General features: G+C 38.0%; 1 protein-coding gene across 2 annotated transcripts in view; it reads left to right on the forward strand.

Moving 5' to 3' along the window:
- The window catches only part of DCC (DCC netrin 1 receptor), a 1,215,565-nt gene that overhangs the window by 1,182,385 nt on the left and 13,491 nt on the right, over positions 1-19,689 (forward strand). For both annotated transcript variants that reach the window (XM_056138055.1, XM_056138056.1), the window contains one exon: positions 8,502-8,714. In XM_056138055.1, coding sequence (XP_055994030.1) covers positions 8,502-8,714 — 213 coding nt within the window. The remainder of the gene's footprint in view (positions 1-8,501; positions 8,715-19,689) is intronic.

The following is a 19,689-nucleotide window of genomic DNA, read 5'->3' on the forward strand; positions in this document are numbered from 1 at the left end:
TTATGTTTTCTTCTAGTTTTATAATAACAAATCTCATGTTCAAGTTTTAACACATTTTGATATTATTCTGTATATGGTGGAAAATAGAGATTCAGTTTCATTCTTTTTTTTTTAAATTGAATCACTGTGAGACAGTTGCAAAGCTTTCATGATTGAGTTTTGTTATACAGTGATCCAACACTAATCCCTCCACCAGTGTACACTTCCTACCATCAGTGTCCCCAGTATTCCTCCCTCCACCAAATCCCACATTTATTATATTTTCTAATGTAAAAACCAATATTTCCTTTTAAGGACAAAACACACTTTTTACTTTTATTTGGAGTGGAGGTGAGAGTGGGCTGGTGCACTTGGCTGTATTCAGGGCTTACTCTTGGCTTTGCACTCAGAAATCACTCCTGTTGACTTGGGAACCATAAAGGATGCCAGGAATTAAATCCGTGTTGGCCACGTGCAAGGCAAGTGCCCTATCCACTGTCCTATCTCCTCATTCCCCACACTTTTATACTTTTATGGGTCTATTCAGAGTTTCCCTTAAAATTTTCTCAATTCTTCTCTGCCCACTCTTGCTAAATTGCTTATTTGTAGAATTTCTCTATTTCATGTAGCTTTTAAAATGTATCAGCATAAAATTATACTTTTCTTAAAATTTTTTATACCCATTTGAAAAAAGAATATGCAGTTCTGGGAAAGTCTTTTTTTTTCAACTTATCACTGATGATTTTCCAGGATTCCAGGAGTTTAGCTTTATTCATCTGTCTGTGTGTCAGTGTCACCACCTTCATGACAATTTATTTTTAAATATGTCTCAAAGGAGGGGTATAAACAGAGTAATGGAACAACAAATGGGTATTGGAAGTAGAGATTTTGTTCATAGAACTGAGCTTTTATGAAAGAAATGGTTGGTAGGAGGGGCCCTTGAGGCAATGGTGGTGGAAAGTTATAGCTCTCTGGTGATAGGTGTGGTACTAGAGTGATTTATGCAGAAAAAGTATAATCTATTTAAATTTTTAATTTTTCTTTATTAAATCACTGTTGGGCTGGAGCAATAGCACAGCGGTAGGGCATTTGCCTTGCACGCAGCCAACATGGCCGACCCGAGTTCGACTCCTCTGCCCCTCTCGGAGAGCCTGGCAAGCTACCGAGAGGATCTTGCCCGCATGGCAGAGCCTGGCAAGCTACCCGTGATGTATTCGATATGCCAAACACAGTAACAACAAAGTCTCCAATGGAGACGTTACTGGGCCCGCTTGAGCAAATCGATGAACAATAGGAGGACAGTGATGACAGTGATGAAATCACTGTTAGAAAGACCATTGCAAAGCTATTCATGATTTGATTTCAGTTATATAATGTTCCAACACCCATCCCTTCACCAGTGTGCATTTCCCACCACCAATGTCACCATTTTTCCTCTACCACCCCATTAAATCCATCCCCTACCTGCCTCTATGGCAGACAACTTTCTTCTCTCTCTCTCTCTCCTTTTCCTTTTGTGCATTATAGTTTGCAATCCAGGTACTAAGAGGTTATCATGTTTGTTCAGGGCATTTAGTATTTTTGTCTATAAGGTACGGCTAGACTAGCATTTTTTAACTAGCCAACAGCTTTGGAATGTGGATGTGACTGCCAGGGATTTGGGAAGTACAGGGAGGTAGGGGAAGGTAGCCCATCCTAACCCCAAGAAAGCCCAGAGACTTCAATCACAAAACCCGTATACCCGAATTTTCTGCAGATTATCTCAGGGAGTTCCATCCTGAGACAGTGGGGTATGGCAAGGAGAATAGCGGTGATTTTGGATTGTGGGAGCAAGCAGTTGCCAGGGGCTCTGCTTGGGCAGGCACTGGGTTAACCCATCTACCTCCAATGTGCCCTGGGTTATTCAGCCTTGCATAGGGCTGAGATTAACTGTGGCTTTTGATCTCTTTCAAGATTTGTGAAACTCTGAAGCAAAACCAATAAATAAGCTTGTATGGCTGAGCCAGAGGTGATTTGTGGGCGTGGCTCCCACTTTCCTTACTTTTGGAAGTTTAATTTCTTGGAAAAATTGGTCCTGAGTTGTTAGGAGTCTGTCCAGAAAACGGCAATGATTTGGGGGTGTCAGGAAGCCTGAGAACACCATCAGATCACCAATGTACTCATCCCAGGGTCCAGGTGGCACCAACCTCTGGGCCCCAGTGGGAATGGGTCAGGGCTGTTACCATTTGTGGCTTGGACACACTGGTCAGGCTGCAGCCACCAGTCCAGCAGAACCTTATCAAGGGTGCATGCCCCCATCTTTGGTCTTTGACAGTTGGTACTCAGGGAGGTCCTCCTCCATAATATGCCACAGGTGGCGTGGACTGGTCCTGGGAAGAAATGGCCATGGGGCTGCCCTGCTGGTGACTCACCCTCTGGGGCCCCATATTGGAAGCCCAGGGCATCCATCCCCAACTATAGGACCCATAATCTTCCACTTAGTGGTGTAGAACTGGACCCCAAGAGTCCTATTCAGTCACTTTAAAACTGCTGCCACTCATAGCCCAAGAGGCTGAGACCTGCAATAACTCCACCCTCTAGCACTGTGCCACAGCCATCCTGATTAGTCCCCCTCCCAGTCAGCTCTCCATGGTGAGTGACCGGCAGGTTTCATTTAATGGTGCTCTCCTTGAGATAATATCCAAGAGGTTCTTTCATTTACTCACCCAGAAATTTTATGACCCTATGGCTTTTCAGAGCACTGCCATCCCTCTACCAGCTCTGGCCCTTGGCACTGCGCCATCACCATCTTGCCTCAGGGGGAAGAAAAAGTATAATAAACAGTATTTTAAATCCCAGTACCTCTTGATTTTAAGAAAATAAAAAATAGAAAAAATGCCAATCACAAATATTTTTAATGACTTGCATTGAATCTGTAGATCACTTTGGGTGATATGGACATTTTAACATTAATTTTTCTCAATCATGAACATGAGGTAGATTTTGTGTATTTTGCCTCCTTTGTTAAATATTTTCCTATGCACTTCGTTCTTTTTGGTAGCATTGTAGATGAGAATATTTTCTTAGAATTTCTCTGACAGTGGTACTCTAAGTTTGGAGAAACACAACAGATTTTTGTATATTGATTTGTTTCCTTAGAGTAATATTTCATTTATTTTAAGGAAGGGAAGAAAAAAGGAGGAGTTTTAAGCTATTATATACACCCTGGTGATTTTTCCTATGCCATTTTTCCTTTTTTTTTATTTCTTCAAGCACATCATTTTAAAATTGATTTTATGGCTTTCTTCTCTTAGTTAAGAACAGGTGACTCAGCAGCTCATGTGAGATAGGATGTTTTGTGATAAATAAGAGAGTAACGGCAATAAAGTATATTTCTGAGATAAGCTATATTTTTTCCAACCCAACAGGGACAGCTCCAAGAAATCATAAATTGTCTGGATGTAGCAAGGTTAGAATTAAAAGGCATCAAAAATCTTCCAAGAGAGAATTAGATTTATTTTCCTTTTTTCTCGGTGCACTTCATACCTACAGAATAGAGTTGTGTGCAGAAGACTCTCAAAAAAAGGTCTTTGAAACTACAGTGAAGGGAGTTTAATGAGAAAGATGCGAAAGTACAGCAACCCAAATTTACCAAGTCTGAGATAACTAAAAATGTGATGCCAGTCAATGGAGTCAGAACAACTTCCAAAAAAACTCTCCTCCATTTCCAAAAGAAAGGGTGCCATGCATTTGTCTTTTGAATTTATTCACCTTCCCTAAACTTTAATGCAAGTGCAAAATACACACACACACACACACACACACACACACACATGTACACACACATCATAACCTTTATCTGGCCACAGAGCAAAGTTTATTAAATCAGAAAATTTTAATTTTTATTCATTCATGTTCCATGTCTATCATTTTTCCTCTAATTATTATTATTATAATTTGGGGGGTTGAGGGTTTGGGCCACACCTGCCTATTCCCAGGGCTTATTCTGTGCTCAGGAATTCCCTCCCGATAGTGCTTGGGACTGAATGAGTCTTCTCCTTTTTTAAAGGTTTTGTTGTATCCTTCTGAAACTCCAACATCCTAATGACCATTTTTTTTAAATCTTTCTTGACTTGGGGAGAAAAGAAGAAATTAAGCCAAAAAATTGATAAATGAGCTAATATAACATTTTTCATATTTTTATAATATTTTATATAAATATATAAAATATCCGTGGTTAAAGACCATAGGTAAGTTTATATCTGACGTTAGAGCAAAATGTTCCATTCTGGTGCAGGATTTTGATAGAGGAGCAAGCTCTGTGTGTGTGTGTGTGTGTGTGTGTGTGTGTGTGTGTGTGTACATATATGTATCCAAATATACATGGCAGAGGCCACATGAGAAATATATTTTTATCTTCCACTTAGTTTACCATGAACATAAAATCCTTCTAAAATAAGATAAATAATAAATAAGTAGAAAACTTTAGATTTTACTTTTTTTAACTTATTAAAAGTATTATTCTATATATTTAGCTATCATATAATAATATAAATACAATCATTAAATTGTGTCAATAAAGAGATTTATAACCATGCTTAGCTTAGTAACTTTTGGATGTCATCTAAAATCAAAAGCAAGGGACAATCTACTCCTCACCAAGATTTTATAGGTTTTTAAAAAGTGTTTCGGCATTCATCCAATATTTTTTGAGCAAGGCTATGCACAATGCAAAAGGAATAGGAATGAATATGTGTTTCCAGGCGACTGCTTAGAAAAGTAAAAATCAGTCCCCTCTTTTCTAGGAAACTAAATATTCTCTAAATCACTGTCAGAAACAGTTAACTTCCAGCAATTCAGTATCGGTTTCTAAATGCCTTGGAGAGCACTAAACATCCCTGTTCTCGCTCAAGCAGAAAACATTTCATGACTCTGACTGGCGATGTCTTATTAGTCACCTTGAGAAACAGTGAAAGGCACACAGCAAAAGAAACGCTTGTGCCAACAGTGGAGACTCTCAGTTTCCTCCAAAGTTACCTGAAAGACCTCTGAGTGTTACAAAAGATGAACCTCTGACTCCTGGCCCCCAGAGGTGTGCTTTCTGAAGGAACAAACTGACTCTCTCTCCTTCCCCAAAGGAAAGGAAATGAAGAGGCTGGAGTGCATTTCCGTTACCCATATTCAGTGACCCATCAGTAAAGATTTATATGGGTGAGATGGACAAACATTTCCTCCTCTGAAGAATAAACTCAAGTTCTGCTTTTAGCTTCAGGTGGCAAATGAGCTGTCCCAGGGGGACCACAGCAACACTCTGTTTTGCAAACTTTAGTCTTTGTCTTGAGAAGCTGAAAGGAGCCAACTGTTTTGTGAGGGGAGGTGAAGGGGCATTTGTTTGTAGGAATGGATTGACAGATGCAATAGCTAAGGTGAAACAGACGCTGGTCACCTGTAATCTATGCAGTATTACAAATTTCAGTAATGAAAATTTTGATCATCTTGAGGCTTTACAAATCACCTTAAGATTGTTGGTGCTGTTTATTCATCTTTAAGACAGGTATTAACGAAGTATAACTGATTCCTACTACTTCCAGTTTTGACACTGGCTTAGGACGAAGTCATTCAGTTTTATCCAAGTTATTTTTCTACCCTCGCTCTTCCCCAAATTGGAAATCAACTAACAAATGAGACTTGACTGCAATAAAGTGGAGTCCTCGAATTTTTCCTCTAGAATCTTTTTTTCAAAATCCCAGCTCTAAGGAAGTTGAATCCCAGAGGAATGCTTGTGATACTGTTCTGAGACTGATGAGTGATTTTGGTTCCTAGAAGTCTTCCTGACTTAAGTTTCTGCTTACACTTATTGATGTGTTATGTTTCTTCCAGATATTAGAAATTTCATTAGAGGAAAAAAAAACTTCATTTCTATCTTAATATTTTGCCAGTGATTCTTAGAAATTATTTATGTGCTGACATTAATTGTTATAAAGCACCTTAAGATCTGACTCTGCTGTGTAATTGCGTGCTGTTTGTACAATGAATTGCTACTATTTCATCATTTGAAAATGAATGCCTTGCCAGAACATATTTGATTCTCACTTTCCTGCTCTCTCAATTGCAGGGCAGCTGTACTTCGTGGGTGAAAGGAAGTTTCCTTTGCTTTCAGAGCTCTTACTTAGTACTATGAAATGCCACATCACGGAGTCAATTTGTTTCACATAGGTGTCCCGAAGCCAGTGCCTTAACTGGCCAAAGGGGCTCTTCTGAAATGAGAGCTTTTCTACAGTGGAACAATTGCTTTTGTGTTTACTTAAGGTTTTTCACTGCCTTAAAATACCAACCAGTTCTGAAAAACATTTATTTCTCTCCACTTAAAATATAAGAATTTTGAGTTGCCAGTGAAAACCCACACTTTGTCTGTTATATCATTTGCATGCTAAAGTCTAATTTTAGACAAAACAGACCCGTATGAATGAGTGATACACCTAGTTTCACAGAATTGACCCTCCCATATCCCTTAGTGCATTAGATTAGGCATTTTATTTTCACTAAGGGAAGTACTACGATTGAGTCCTTCAAAGAGCTGGTCCACCTCTGAAGTCAAGAGCTGGTCTACCTCTGAAGTCAAGAACCTTATCCAGGTGTTCCTAGGGAGAATCATGGTACCACAGAAAATCTTGGGTATTAAGAACTAGACTTCAATTTTTTTTTCTTTAAAGATGTATTAACCTCTTTATTTGGGAATAACCAAAACTATTTTGTTACCCAAGTTCTTGTAAAATGTATGATTTTACCATGCAAGAGAATAATTTTTTTGAGAACTGAAAAAACACATATAAATTTTATCAAAATTTTATCAAAATTTTATCAATATTTAACTTTCATTTCAGAAATCAGTTATAGAGAACAAGATTATAAAAGAAGGAGTGAAGGAAAGGCTTTGCAAAACATAATTTCTTTAATCACTAAAGTAGGTTTTGGTAATAATGTGGACTAATTAAAGTTCATCTTCAATATAGAGAAATACTTAAGGCATATTTCTGAGGACAACTATGAGATTTCTTTCACTGGAAAAAAATGTTTAATGACCTTGAAATAAGAGAGAGTCCAATACCCTTCCTATAGTTGCTTCTTTCTGACTGAAAAATGAAAGATAGTATGATTTTATTTGGACATTTGACCACTGGTTATTAGCAGTTTTGATATAGAGTACTCCTAATCATAATTCTGAAGTTATATTTACTTTGCATATATTTAAAATTGTCTTGATCTCTTATAACTTTAGTTTCTTTTCCTTTCAGCATTATCAGATCTTCTATTTCCTCTGCTCTAAGCTGACCTTACTGAGTGTCCCAGAAAGTTGTCTCAAAACTATGTCTTCAGCCAATTACTTGGAAATATTTTCTGGTTCTAAAATTCTCTTTCAAAAAATGAGATATTATTCTCTTACTACTTTACACAATACATTTAAGAAATCATCAAAGATACTTTTTATTTTATCTACCCTTGTACAGTTCTTTTGATTTACACTTTAAACTAGACTTGTTGACTCTGAATCTGAATACATAAGCCTAGTAACAGTTTTGAAACAACCTGGCCAATACTGTAGTCTGACTCAACTGTGTTTTCTGGATTTAAAAAAAAAAAAACCAAAAAAAACAAGGGGCTGGAGCAATAGCACAGCGGGTAGGGCGTTTGCCTTGCACACGGCCAACCCAGGTTCGATTCCCAGCATCCCATATGGTCCCCAGAGCACTGCCCGAGTGATTCCTGAGTGCATAGCCAGGAGTAACCCCTGAGCATCTCTGGGTGTGACCCAAAAAGGAAAAAAAAAACATGCTTCTGTGTATAAAACTATCTAAATCACAAATACCGTCACAAAATGATTATGCAAAATCTTAACTTTGGTAATCTGATGGAAAATTACAAGGCTAGCTACCAAAAAGGAAAAGTTATGATTCTGCATGCAGGTAACTTGTTTCAAAAGAATCATCTCTGCTATAACTTTTTTAGTTGGATATGCTTCTATTTTGTTATGGAAGGTAATGATAGTAGTTATTATTTGTATCATTTTCTTTGTGATGCCTTGAGCACTCGATAACTCTGATTTGTTTGACAGTTGACATAGCATGTTTAAATCACAGAAAAAGTGGCATATTGGCTGGTGGATAATAATGCAGCTGCAGTTGGGTTTGGTACATTGAATTTCACTGACATTGCTACTTAGGAAAAGAGAAATAACTCTTTCTTCTCGCTTCATCACTTCTGATTACAGGGACCTAGGCAGTTCAGGCAACATGGTCAGTGCTGTATTTACCTTTCTGTGCCTCCTGAAAGCTGGATTGCTTCCTCCTGGATCTTTTTCTATTGTTTAGGGAGGAAGGGCTATTATGTTCCATAAATATAAGAAAGCAGAATAAGGGTTTTGGTAACTTTAAGAAGCGATTGGCCAGACCCTGGTATTTCTGTCTAATCTGATACAAGAACTCATCAGGACAGACAGTTCTGGGGCCTGAAATAATGAATGGCTTTTCTTCTCTCCATTGTAGCTGTGAGTGAAGGACCAACCACCCAACAGCCATCTATATTGCCCCCAACTCAGCCTGAGCACCCCAGCAGTGAGGAGGCACCAAGCAGAACCATCCCTACGGCCTGTGTTAGACCAACTCATCCACTCCGCAGCTTTGCTAACCCTTTGCTACCTCCACCAATGAGTGCAATAGAACCGAAAGTCCCTTACACACCGCTTTTGTCTCAGCCAGGTACAGTACTGTTTTGTTTACAGTTTAAAGTTTCTGTTGTCATCAGCATCTCCACTTAAGTGTATGATGATTCCTGAGAAGGCTTGGGTGAAGTCTGTTTTTTTTTTTTTATAATGATTATTTGCCTAGTGCACTCATATCGATTAGTGATAATATAGGACAGTTTTTGGTATCTGCCTGGCAAACATCTGACTATTTGCTTTTTATTCCTTTGCTTATTAACTCTGAATATGTGTCCAGTGCTTTTAAAATGTGCTGCACATGTGCCCACTAGGTAAAGGTAAAGGTAAAGGTAAAGGCCCTCCCGTTGATTGTCGATTTGCTCGAGCGGGCCCAGTAACGTCTCCATTGGAGACTTTGTTGTTACTGTGTCTGGCATATCGAATACTCTCGGTAGCTTGCTGGGCTCTCCGAGAGGGGCGGAGGAATCGAACTCGGGTCGGCCATGTTGGCTGCTTGTAAGGCGAATGCCCTACCCGCTGTGCTATCGCCCACTAGGTAATGTGCTATAATTTCTTGATCCTTTAGTCAGTTTTAGGATTTAAAGCTAGAAGCCAAGTCTATAAGTTTAAGGCATGGAAGACTGCAAAAACAAGTTTTTAGAGAAATTCATTTAATCTCACAGTTCTACTCTGTTCCTTTTCATTGTTTTTTTTCCCAAAGGTTTTTATTTCAGTATTCTAGGACTAGAAAGGAGTATCTGAACCAGTATAAAGAACTTCAAATCTTAGAAGCTAAGAAATGAAAAGGCAGACAAAATGTAATGTCATTTTTTATGCCTTGCTCAGAAAATAAAATAATATGTGGGCTGGAGTGATGGTACAGTGGGTAGGGTGCTTGCCTTGCACGTGGCTGACCCAGGTTTTATCCCCAGGACCCTATATGGTCTGAACATCACCAGGAAAGAAGCCTGAGTGCAGAATCAGGAATGAGCACTGGGCACTTCCAGGTGTATCCCCTGAAAACAAACAAACAAAAAGAAAATATCAGAGATGAGAATCAGAGTCCCTAAGAGACCCTCTGTTACCTCAACTGATACCCATGGGAAGAACCAGAGATCCTTGATGTTAAAACTTTGGTGGGGGCAGACAGGCTGGAGAACAAAGAGGGAGTGGAAAACGAGAAAGAATGAAAGATAGGTCAGTAGATACATAAAGAAAAAGAACTATGTAAGTCTGTGAGTATTTGGAATAGCAGAATAATTCTCTTCCCAAATATATTTGGCATATGATAGACAAATTCAGTTAAGCAAAGGTTGCTCCAACAATGACAAAGACAGACTGGCCAGTCTGCCATTGTGCAAATACTTTTGCCTGTAACTCACATCTGTACCTTACAACAAAGCCATTGTATAAGTATATAAGCACTCCTGACGATATTGAGAAAAACTAAAAATACAAGATCACAATCATGATGCTCTTTCTTATATTAAGAACACCATTCTTATGCATGCAATATATTAGGAACATACCTTGCTCTTATAAGAACTTATCTTACATGGTACAGGAATATATCTTGTTTTTTTGCATCCTGTGGATTAATTTGTTTTCCATGAGCTGAAAGTGTCCTCACCATTGATGTGATGTATGGTATGGATGCTCAGCTACCAGCCCCTGGTAGGTGAGAGAAAGCACAGAGGGGATGGGACATAGGATCTTATCCACTAGGATGCATACAGCAGATGGGACTTCTGTTTGGTGGGCTCTTATCTAACCCCTAGGCTCAACACAGGTTGTGGCTTCATTGCAGAGGATAGAGACAGCTCTACTACCCCACAGGAAGCCCACGTTAGTACTTAAAGCAGGACTGTATTGCCCCATCCTCACTCTCCTGCCCCTCAACAGGCATACTAGACACACTTTTACTAGAGATCTGCTGCTCTGTATTGCTCTAAACCTGTAAGCCCTTCTCAATTGAGTGGATACTATTTAAAGTAAAAAAGTAAAAGTAAAGGCCCTCCCGTTGATCATCGATTTGGTCGAGCGGGCCCAGTAACGTCTCCATTGGAGACTTTGTTGTTACTGTGTCTGGCATATCGAATACATCACGGGGAGCTTGCCAGGCTCTGCCGTGCGGGCGAGATACTCTCAGTAGCTTGCTGGGCTCTCCAAGAGGGGCGGAGGACTCGAACTCGGGTCGGCCATGTTGGCTGTGTGTAAGGCAAATGCCCTACCGCTGTGCTATCACTCCAGCCCTAGCACTACTTAAAGTGATACACTTCATTTTATGAAATCCCTATGCTAAGAATGCCTGGTGATTTCTTGCAGCTTTTGCTTCTCACTGTGACACCAACCAAGGGAAAAGCCCTTGGGAGAGACTGATAGTCAAGACAGATGAGAGTTTTACTGCAACTATAGTTGACCCTAGAACAACATGGGGTCTGGATGCTGACTCCACTTACAGTCCAAAATCAGCATGAAACTTCTGACTCCTCTCAAATCTCATTGACTGTAAGCCTTATCAATTGCATCATTAACACACTTTTGTATGTTATGTGTATTACACAATAAAGCATGCCAGAGAAAATATTAAAAACTCATTAAATTACATTTACAATGCAGTGTGGTATTTAGAAATACCATCTGTTAACAAGATGCACCGCATTTCAGTACCTGCATCAATATTGTCTTACATGATACAAAACACTGTAAATGTTATATGGATTGCTAACATTGGACATCAAGCATAACAAGATGATGTGTAAAAGAGTATTTCTTTTAGAAAATAGAAAACAAAAAAAGAATAAAAGAAATGCACATAGACAAACTGACAATTTATGCATTGAAAATATTTATTGAGGGGGCTGAAGCAATAGTACAGCAATCAGGGCACTTGCCCTGAGTGATGCCTGACAATTAAGCCCTGAGTACCACTGGGTGTGGCCCCCAAACAAACAAACACGCAGATATGTATGTATGTATATATGTACACATACACATGCATTTATATTAGTTGAAATTTGTATATATTCGATATGCCAGACACAGTAACAACAAAGTCTCCAATGGAGACGTTACTGGGCCCGCTCGAGCAAATCGACGATCAATGGGAGGGGCCTTTACCTTTACCTTGTATATATATATATATACACATATATATATACACATATCAGTAGATCCAATCTGCCACCCCACTCTACCCACTTTGTCCAAAGATCAATTTTCTAACAATCTGCTTACATTTATGGAGCATGTACTATTGATTCTCTTTTGGTTGCAGATCCAAAACAACTTTCAGATATTATGTGGATTGTATCCATTGTATGGATAATAAAATTGTGACACAAAGGATATAAGTAGCATTGTAGCACTGTAGCAGTCTCCTCCAGTTGTTCATCGATTTGCTCCAGTGGGCACCAGTAACTTCTCCATTGTGAGACTTGTTGTTACTGTATTCCATATGCCAAAGGATACAAGTAGCATGTTTAATTCTCTTAAGTCTAATTAAGTCACAGTGAGTGAATAGTGTCTCTTTTTTTCCCTTTCTTTTTCTTTTTATTTTTTTGCTGCAGAGAGCATGAGTTCTGAAATTTTATGAACTCATTTGCACAACTTAGTTTATTTCTCACTTAATGACAAAATCAAAGACAAATAAAAAACGAATTAAATGAAATTATCCTAAAACTGATGAAATTAGGGAAACATCTGCAATAATTCTGACTTGAAAAATGCATTTCCTCATAAGTGTTCTTCTCTCACACTTTAATGAAGAAAGGTAAGAGGTTTAACAGGAAGAAGTATCAATTTTATAACATCAAAAAGCAAAAGTGCTAGAGTGCTTTGTACTATTAGCTATTCTGCTAGAAATTAATAGCTTTTTTTTTAAAAAAAAAGCAACTGTTATACAGAAGGAAAGAAGGGAAAAAGATAAAAATGATATTTTGAAGTCCATTTTAAAGAAAATTTTACTGTGGCAGTAATGTTTGGCTTCTTACACAAGGTTTTGAAATCAACCCATGATCCAGACATCTCTGATAAAATGACCCTAAAGAATTCTAGTTTCAAAAATAACATCTGACAAAAGACAGAAACACTAACCTCGTTGTTTTCCAGTTATTAATTTTTTCTAGTTACAAAAAGATACCTAAAATGGCTTAAGATATGATACAACAAAAATGAGTGTATTGTGTTCTTAAGAGATGGAAATAGTCTGTTTTTGTCTAGTCTATTCTGTGAAATAATAAGCATACCTGAAGAACTCTGGTCTAGTGTCATGTGGGAAAGAGTTCATTTTCTTTTCACTCCATTGTACATTCAGGAGCCTTCTTTTGTTTTACTATTGTTCTTTTATAATTTGAACTGTTTCTTACAAACCATCTCTTTTGTATTTTCCAATAGCTCAGTCTTGAGTTTTTGGGGCCGATGTAGTTTTTACAATTTCCCTTTAAATGCCATCCTCCCCCACCCACCTTGAAGCAAACCCGACACCACTTTGGAATTATTAAATGGCTTTCCCTTTCATGTTTCTCCTTCATTATCTCCCTGTGATTCCTGTTCATTTCATAACGTCTTACCTCATGATTTTCAAATAAGTTCTCTCTGCATTGCTCCTGACACATGGTAAATAGTATGCTTTTAAGAACGGGTTGATGTTTACTTATTCTAATAGAAAAAGAAAATTAGCAGACTGACAAATGTATTAGCTGTGACATTAACTACATGCTTCTTAGCCTAAAAGATGAAATACTTAGAGCTTTCAACAAATTTTAATTCTAAGAAAATCATTACGTTAGTCAAACTGATTGATGAAGGAAAGTCATTCTCTTGTCGGCTTGAAAAAAATAACTCAAATAATTTTGCTCTGGGTTTCACAATAAAGGACTGTGTAATTACTAATGAATTTATCTTTACTTACTGCAAGTAATTACCTTGGAATATGGTAATATGAGGCATTGCTATAGTTTTTAAAGATCATGCCAAACAAGAAGCTCCTTCTTTCAACCTCTGAAGTGGGGCTGAATGAAGAAGTCACTCTACCCACCCAAATTCTTATGTGTGGTTTTTCCACAAGTAGTGTTATCAATATGTGCCCCAGTCTGCTTTCCAGTAAGGCATGCAGAGCCACGTTTGCAGTAATATTACATGAGGTCTAGGACAACACATATTATGGAGTAATGATCCACACAGAATTGCAGAGAATTTTTTAGTATTTCTATAATAAGTCATAATTAGAAAATCATCTTGTTGTCATAACAACTGAAATTCTGCCTACCTGAAAATACAGATTCCTTCTTTTTTTTTTTTCACATTCCACCTGCTAAATTGAAATTTAGCTTCCAAGATTCCTGGATGTTTTATGGTGATTCTTACAATTTCATCATCATCTCGTGATAAAGTTGTTCTGTCTCTTAATGCTTCATCCATGGATGTGAGTAACCGTGCAACCTTTACACATTTCAGGAAGACTGCAATCACTGCACTTTGCAAATCACAGATGTGGCCATATAAGTGATTTGACTTAGTCCCCTTTCAGGTTAAATAGAAAATATTTGATGGAGTGTTGGGCTTATGGCATTATAGATCTGACATCAATTCTACAAAGGGGCAAGATTGGGTGTTGTGTGGTGGTCTTTTTTTTTTTTCCCAACCTTTCGCTACTGAAAATTCCTTTTAGCTGTGAAATGATCAGCTGCACTTTAAATGAACCTGGATTAGGAGACCATTTGTCTTCGGGGCTGTAATTCTAGAAGGAAAGAAAACGTGACCTCTTAAATAGTGACTTTTATAACAGAGCAATGTTTTACAACATTAGCCCCCTAGAGTTCTTGCATCTTGTAAAGCCGCATAAATGTTAGGTCGGTCTCCTTTTTACACATTGCATTTCTATACATTTTTATTTATAAAAGCAAAACCCCAGAACATACTGATCTTTTCAATCTTCTTGGGATCAATATGTCAGTGGACACGACAAGACCAAAATTCACTTCATTGTACTGCGAAATTGAGTTTGATTTTCCCTCTGCAAATTGTGGCATGTGCTTCAATTTGTCTGAGGACTGTGGACAAGAAGTAGGTGGAGGGGGCTGACAGTGGACAGAAAAGGTATTTGATTTATATTTTATGGCTGGTTGGGAAATCGTGTGTTCCTGCTATAACCTGATCTATTTGGCAGGCCTCATTTCAGTAAATACGCTATCACACAAAACTGCCAATAAATTATTATATGGCATTAACAAAGTTGCTTTTCCTGAGCCACTTGTAGGCCACCATTGGGGGTATTCATCAAGGGTACTATCTGAGTTGTTCCATTCTGCTGAAACCAGTCACAGTCAGAGGAGGTCAGAGGAGATCAGCCATTCTTTAGCAGATGAAACAAGAGGGTCACTTTTCAGGCCAATTCAATCAAATATATCATGAGCACAGCTAAGTAGAGGAGAAGGGGAGATGTTACTGGAACAAATACCTTCAATCAGTTCTGGTGGGAAATCATATTACTTTTTATTAAATCTCATTTCATATGTAAGTTTTGTCTGATTTTTTTTATTATGTAGCTTCTTAAAATTGCCCTGCTTCATTAGTCATGAATTCTGGAAAACAATTTTTAGAGAAGACATCATGAGTCAGCCCCTTGCTTTATACCTCATCTGCAAATCCAAAGTGCCAAAAGGGTTAACAGTGAACAGAAAAAATGGATCTTATTTAGCTTATTTGAAATATGACTAGTACTTCTGAAACAGACATTTTCCCCCATCAAAGAACTTCTAGGATTATCCTGGTGATTCATTATACCTCAGAAAGAATTGCTTGAGAGCAGGTAGGTTGAGGCATGTTGCATATTACTTAAGAAAATAGTTTAGGGGCCAAAGCAATAGTACAGCAGGTAGGGCATTTGCCTTGCACATGGCTGACCTGGGTTCAATCCCTGGCATCTCATACATTCCCCCATGCACTGCCAGGAGTAATTCCTGAGAGCAGAGCCAGGACTAACCCCTGAACATCGCTGAGTGTGACCCTTCCATGCCTCCCCCCCAAAAAAGCAAAAGAGAAAAAATGTTTTAGTTCTTATATAGGCCAAATACATGAACGAAACCAGAATGGTGACTCAGTGTGACATCTGGAATCGCTCCTCTCTGTGTAGAACTTCCCTGTCCTGTCTCCACACAGCCTTCTACAGCAGGCACAAAGCCAGGGACCTGACATCTGTTGGTCTTGTACCATGGGATAGTTGGGGTTTTTGACTTCAATAGTAAAAGTAAAGATGAGCCAAAGGAACTGTAAAATGCAGATACAAATGAAGACATGTGGGAATCTTACTCATACCAAAGAATGTGAGGGCTGATGAAATTGAAAACCAGCCTCATACAATGAACCTTTAGAATTAAAGTATCGAGTTGCCATTTAGGTAATGGTAAGAGAACATTTTAAAAGATTATCTTTAGAAACGAATTACCTTAGATAATAAGGTAACAAATTGACAAATTGATATACTTGGAATTAACTGGGGAGTTACTTCAAATGAAGAGCCAGGTTGGTGACACATGGTTTGCAAAGCAGCAAATATTTATTCTACATTTCTTCAGAAACTAATAGGTTACATGATGAACTACTGATACAAAGATTTGATTACTTATAATTTATACATGTATATTTAATTTGGGACACAGCAGGTGTCAATCCATCTTGGTGCTTGAGACCTTTCCTTTCTAGCACTAAGTGACCACATATTGGTGGGATTCTGTGAGGGATTCCTTCAGGCAAAACCCAGCCTTCTGAGCCATCTCCCTTGTCCTTATTTGTAAAATTTCTTGAGAATCAAAGTGATGTTTTCAAATTTAGCCTTGATGAAATTAATGTGGTTAATGGTTTACTTTGTCACCTTTTATCCTTTGTGAGAACATTTCTAAGTGAATCCATGCCTACCTAAGAAGCAAGACTTTCTTTAGAAATGCAGAGGTGGATTAAGAGCACTGGGATAGTTTGTAATAGAATCATGTGACATCATTTGGGGAAACTTTAACCCTCATATGTAATGGACACAATGGATATTTTCTGAGATGTAATAAATACATGTTGAACTGGTCATGATAGAATAATTAAGATTTAGGGCCAGAAGCTTAATTCAGGTCTACAATTTCAATTCTAATGATTTTAGCTAAAGCACCAAAAAAGCATAAGAGTTGGAAAAATATTAGATATTGTTAATAGAGAAAACTAGGGTGACATTGTTTCCAGAATCACAATCCTTTGATCATAAAAGTTAAGGCTTCTGAATTATAAATACCATCATATGATTAGAATTGAAGTAAAGTGCAAAAAATAAAATAAAAAAAGAAAGGAATAAACACCATAAAGCCACCACAGTCTGGAATTATTATTCAGTAATTTAACTTCATGAGAATAAACAGGCATGCAATTATGTCCACAGTACAATGGAGGAGAATAACATTCACTATGTTCATAAAAAAAAGAGGTAATGGAACTCAGTAGGAAGAGTCCTAAGGACTATTCTCTTCATTATGCCAACTTTGGAGTGTTTTAACTCCCTGAAAGCTTGCTTATTCTCCTCTGTGAAATTAGATACCCTTTCCTCTTTAAAGAGGAATAAAACATGAAATTCTAACCTTCTTAATTACTGCAGAAAAAAAGGGTGGATATTCTCTTGGCATTTTTCCTTTGCTTTCTGAAAAATTATGTTAAAGAAAAAAGATACTAATTTGAATAAAGATTCTGAGCTGCACAGTGTGCATTTTAAATATCCTAAGTGGTCACTAGAGTTCTTTATATTTCATCAATTAGTGGTAGGGCCCACTTGCTTTAATCAAAAGCAGGGGAAAGTCTGAAACAAACAGAAAGTGTTCACATAAACCTCTCTATTCATGGAAACCCTGTTGTGAAAAATGCAAAATCACTTACGGCTCCTACTTCTGAAAAATTAATTCTTACACATTATTGTCAGGAACTTATCAAAGAACTCAAGTAGCATGTTAAAAACTGTTTCAGAACATTGATTCATCTTTGGATTTACAAAAACTCCATATTTCAAACTGTAATGACATGTTCATCTACTATATCTTTAAAGTCAGAGGCTGCTAGTTCAACCTTTAGTTCACGCAGGGTACTGTTTAAAATTACGAATGTTTGTTTTCTTTTCCACCATTTTCTGGAGTGGGACCCAGTTAATAGAAACAGTCTGCTTTGTACACACACGTCTGAGCAAATGTCTACCACAGCACAGGACTAACGGCAGATGTGAGGTATGACTAGGAGAGTTCCACCAGGCTTTCCAGGCCTCCCGGCAGGTGCAAAATATGACTAAAAGAGCACTTCCTGGTGGGAAATAAACCCCAGTGGAGCCGAGCTCTCCTGCTTATTGGCTGGGTAGCCTTTAATAAGTTATTTAACCTCACTATGCTTCAACATTCTACAAATATACATTAAAAATAAAATCTAGTTTAAAACTGGTTTGCTGGTGCACATATGCTGCCTGAGCCCATAGACAGCCTGTACCCATGTGCTGCCAAGCATTTGTGGTGCCCGAGCTCATGTGCTGCCCATATCTCTAGCCCCCCTGAGATGTGGACTTTCATATCTAGTTCTGGGATGGGTTCTGGGGCTCCCTCTCCACTCTGGAGAAGCCCTTGTTCTCTCTCTTGTTCTATCTATCTTTCTTTCTTTCTTTCTTTCTTTCTTTCTTTCTTTCTTTCTTTCTTTCTCTTCCCTCCATTATCCCCCATCTTCCCCCTCCCCCATCTGCTTCCTCAAAACTTTCAAATAAAATCTGTAATACTTCAAAACATAAGGATAAAAGAAAATAAATAAAAATGGTTTGTTCTGTTTGTTTTATTTGTTTCAAGGAAACCAAACATATAAATATAAATTATGCTCCTTAAAAAGATTAACACTGAATCCAGATTGAAGTAGGTTGAAGAACACCTTGCCTTATAAAGTGGGCCCCTGGGAGTTTAAGAAGCAATGAGATCACTTAGGAGGAGGATCAAAAGTAACTTTTGATGACTCAATAGATGGTGAAACAATATTGAATTCTTGAATTTTGACACAAACCTATGCAAGAGAAAAGGCCATGTATGAAAGTGCCCTCACAGATGGAAGAAAGAGAGCAGTGAAGAGACAGGCATGCATGCCATGCATGCTCAGAGCAATATACATACCGTTATTGTTTTCTGAGTCTAGAGTGATATATGGGCTCTTCCATTTGAACAGATCTTGCCCTCAAATCATAAAAGTCATTCCACAGCCAGGAGGCTATCTCATTCGAACCCCTTTAAATGATGAAACATATTAATTAGCCTTTTCCCACAAGTTCTTAATATGTACCTCTACCTATTATTATTAATATCTCTTCCTCAAACCCAGGAAGGATTTATGATCAATAGGTATATGAACGTGGTTGTGACATGCTTGAGTTCCTCTGGGTTATAAACACTACATCTCCTGAATTGCTTCTCACTGTGAGCCAATTTAATGTGACTAAAGCCTATGGAATCTTCCAGTTCCCAGCTGTGACTCTCTCTGTGAACCTGTAAAAAGGAAAGGAGGACTAGAGTAAGAAATGAGGAGCAGGAAGTGGACTGCTGAAAGGGGAGGAAAATCGCTTATTTCTCACTTCACTCATGAAAAACATTATTGACATCTTTTTTCTTCTCATAGCCAAATGGATTGTACTTTTGTTAATAATACTATAGTGATTCTTTTCCAAATGTAATTTGATTTTTTTTCTAAACTTTCCATGAACATAGCTGTGTAAAATTGAACTTTTCAATTTTTAAATGCCTAAGACGTAGCTGTATATCTCGATCAAATGCAGGTTCTGATTTAGTTGGATCTTGCGGAAGACTAGAGAGTCTTTGTTTCTAAAATCATTCCAGGTGATGCTACTGCAGCCAGGCTATAGATCTCACTTGGGATAGTGAGGGTCTAGATCAGATAATGTGTTCTTTATCGGGAGTTCATGGAAGAATTTGTACATTTGGAACTTAAGTTCACCTCTCTTTCTCTCTTTGTTTGTGTGTGTGTAT

Source organism: Sorex fumeus, unplaced genomic scaffold (genome assembly GCF_029834395.1).
Source record: "Sorex fumeus unplaced genomic scaffold, SorFum_2.1 ptg000128l, whole genome shotgun sequence".
NCBI classification, from domain to species: Eukaryota; Metazoa; Chordata; class Mammalia; order Eulipotyphla; family Soricidae; genus Sorex; species Sorex fumeus.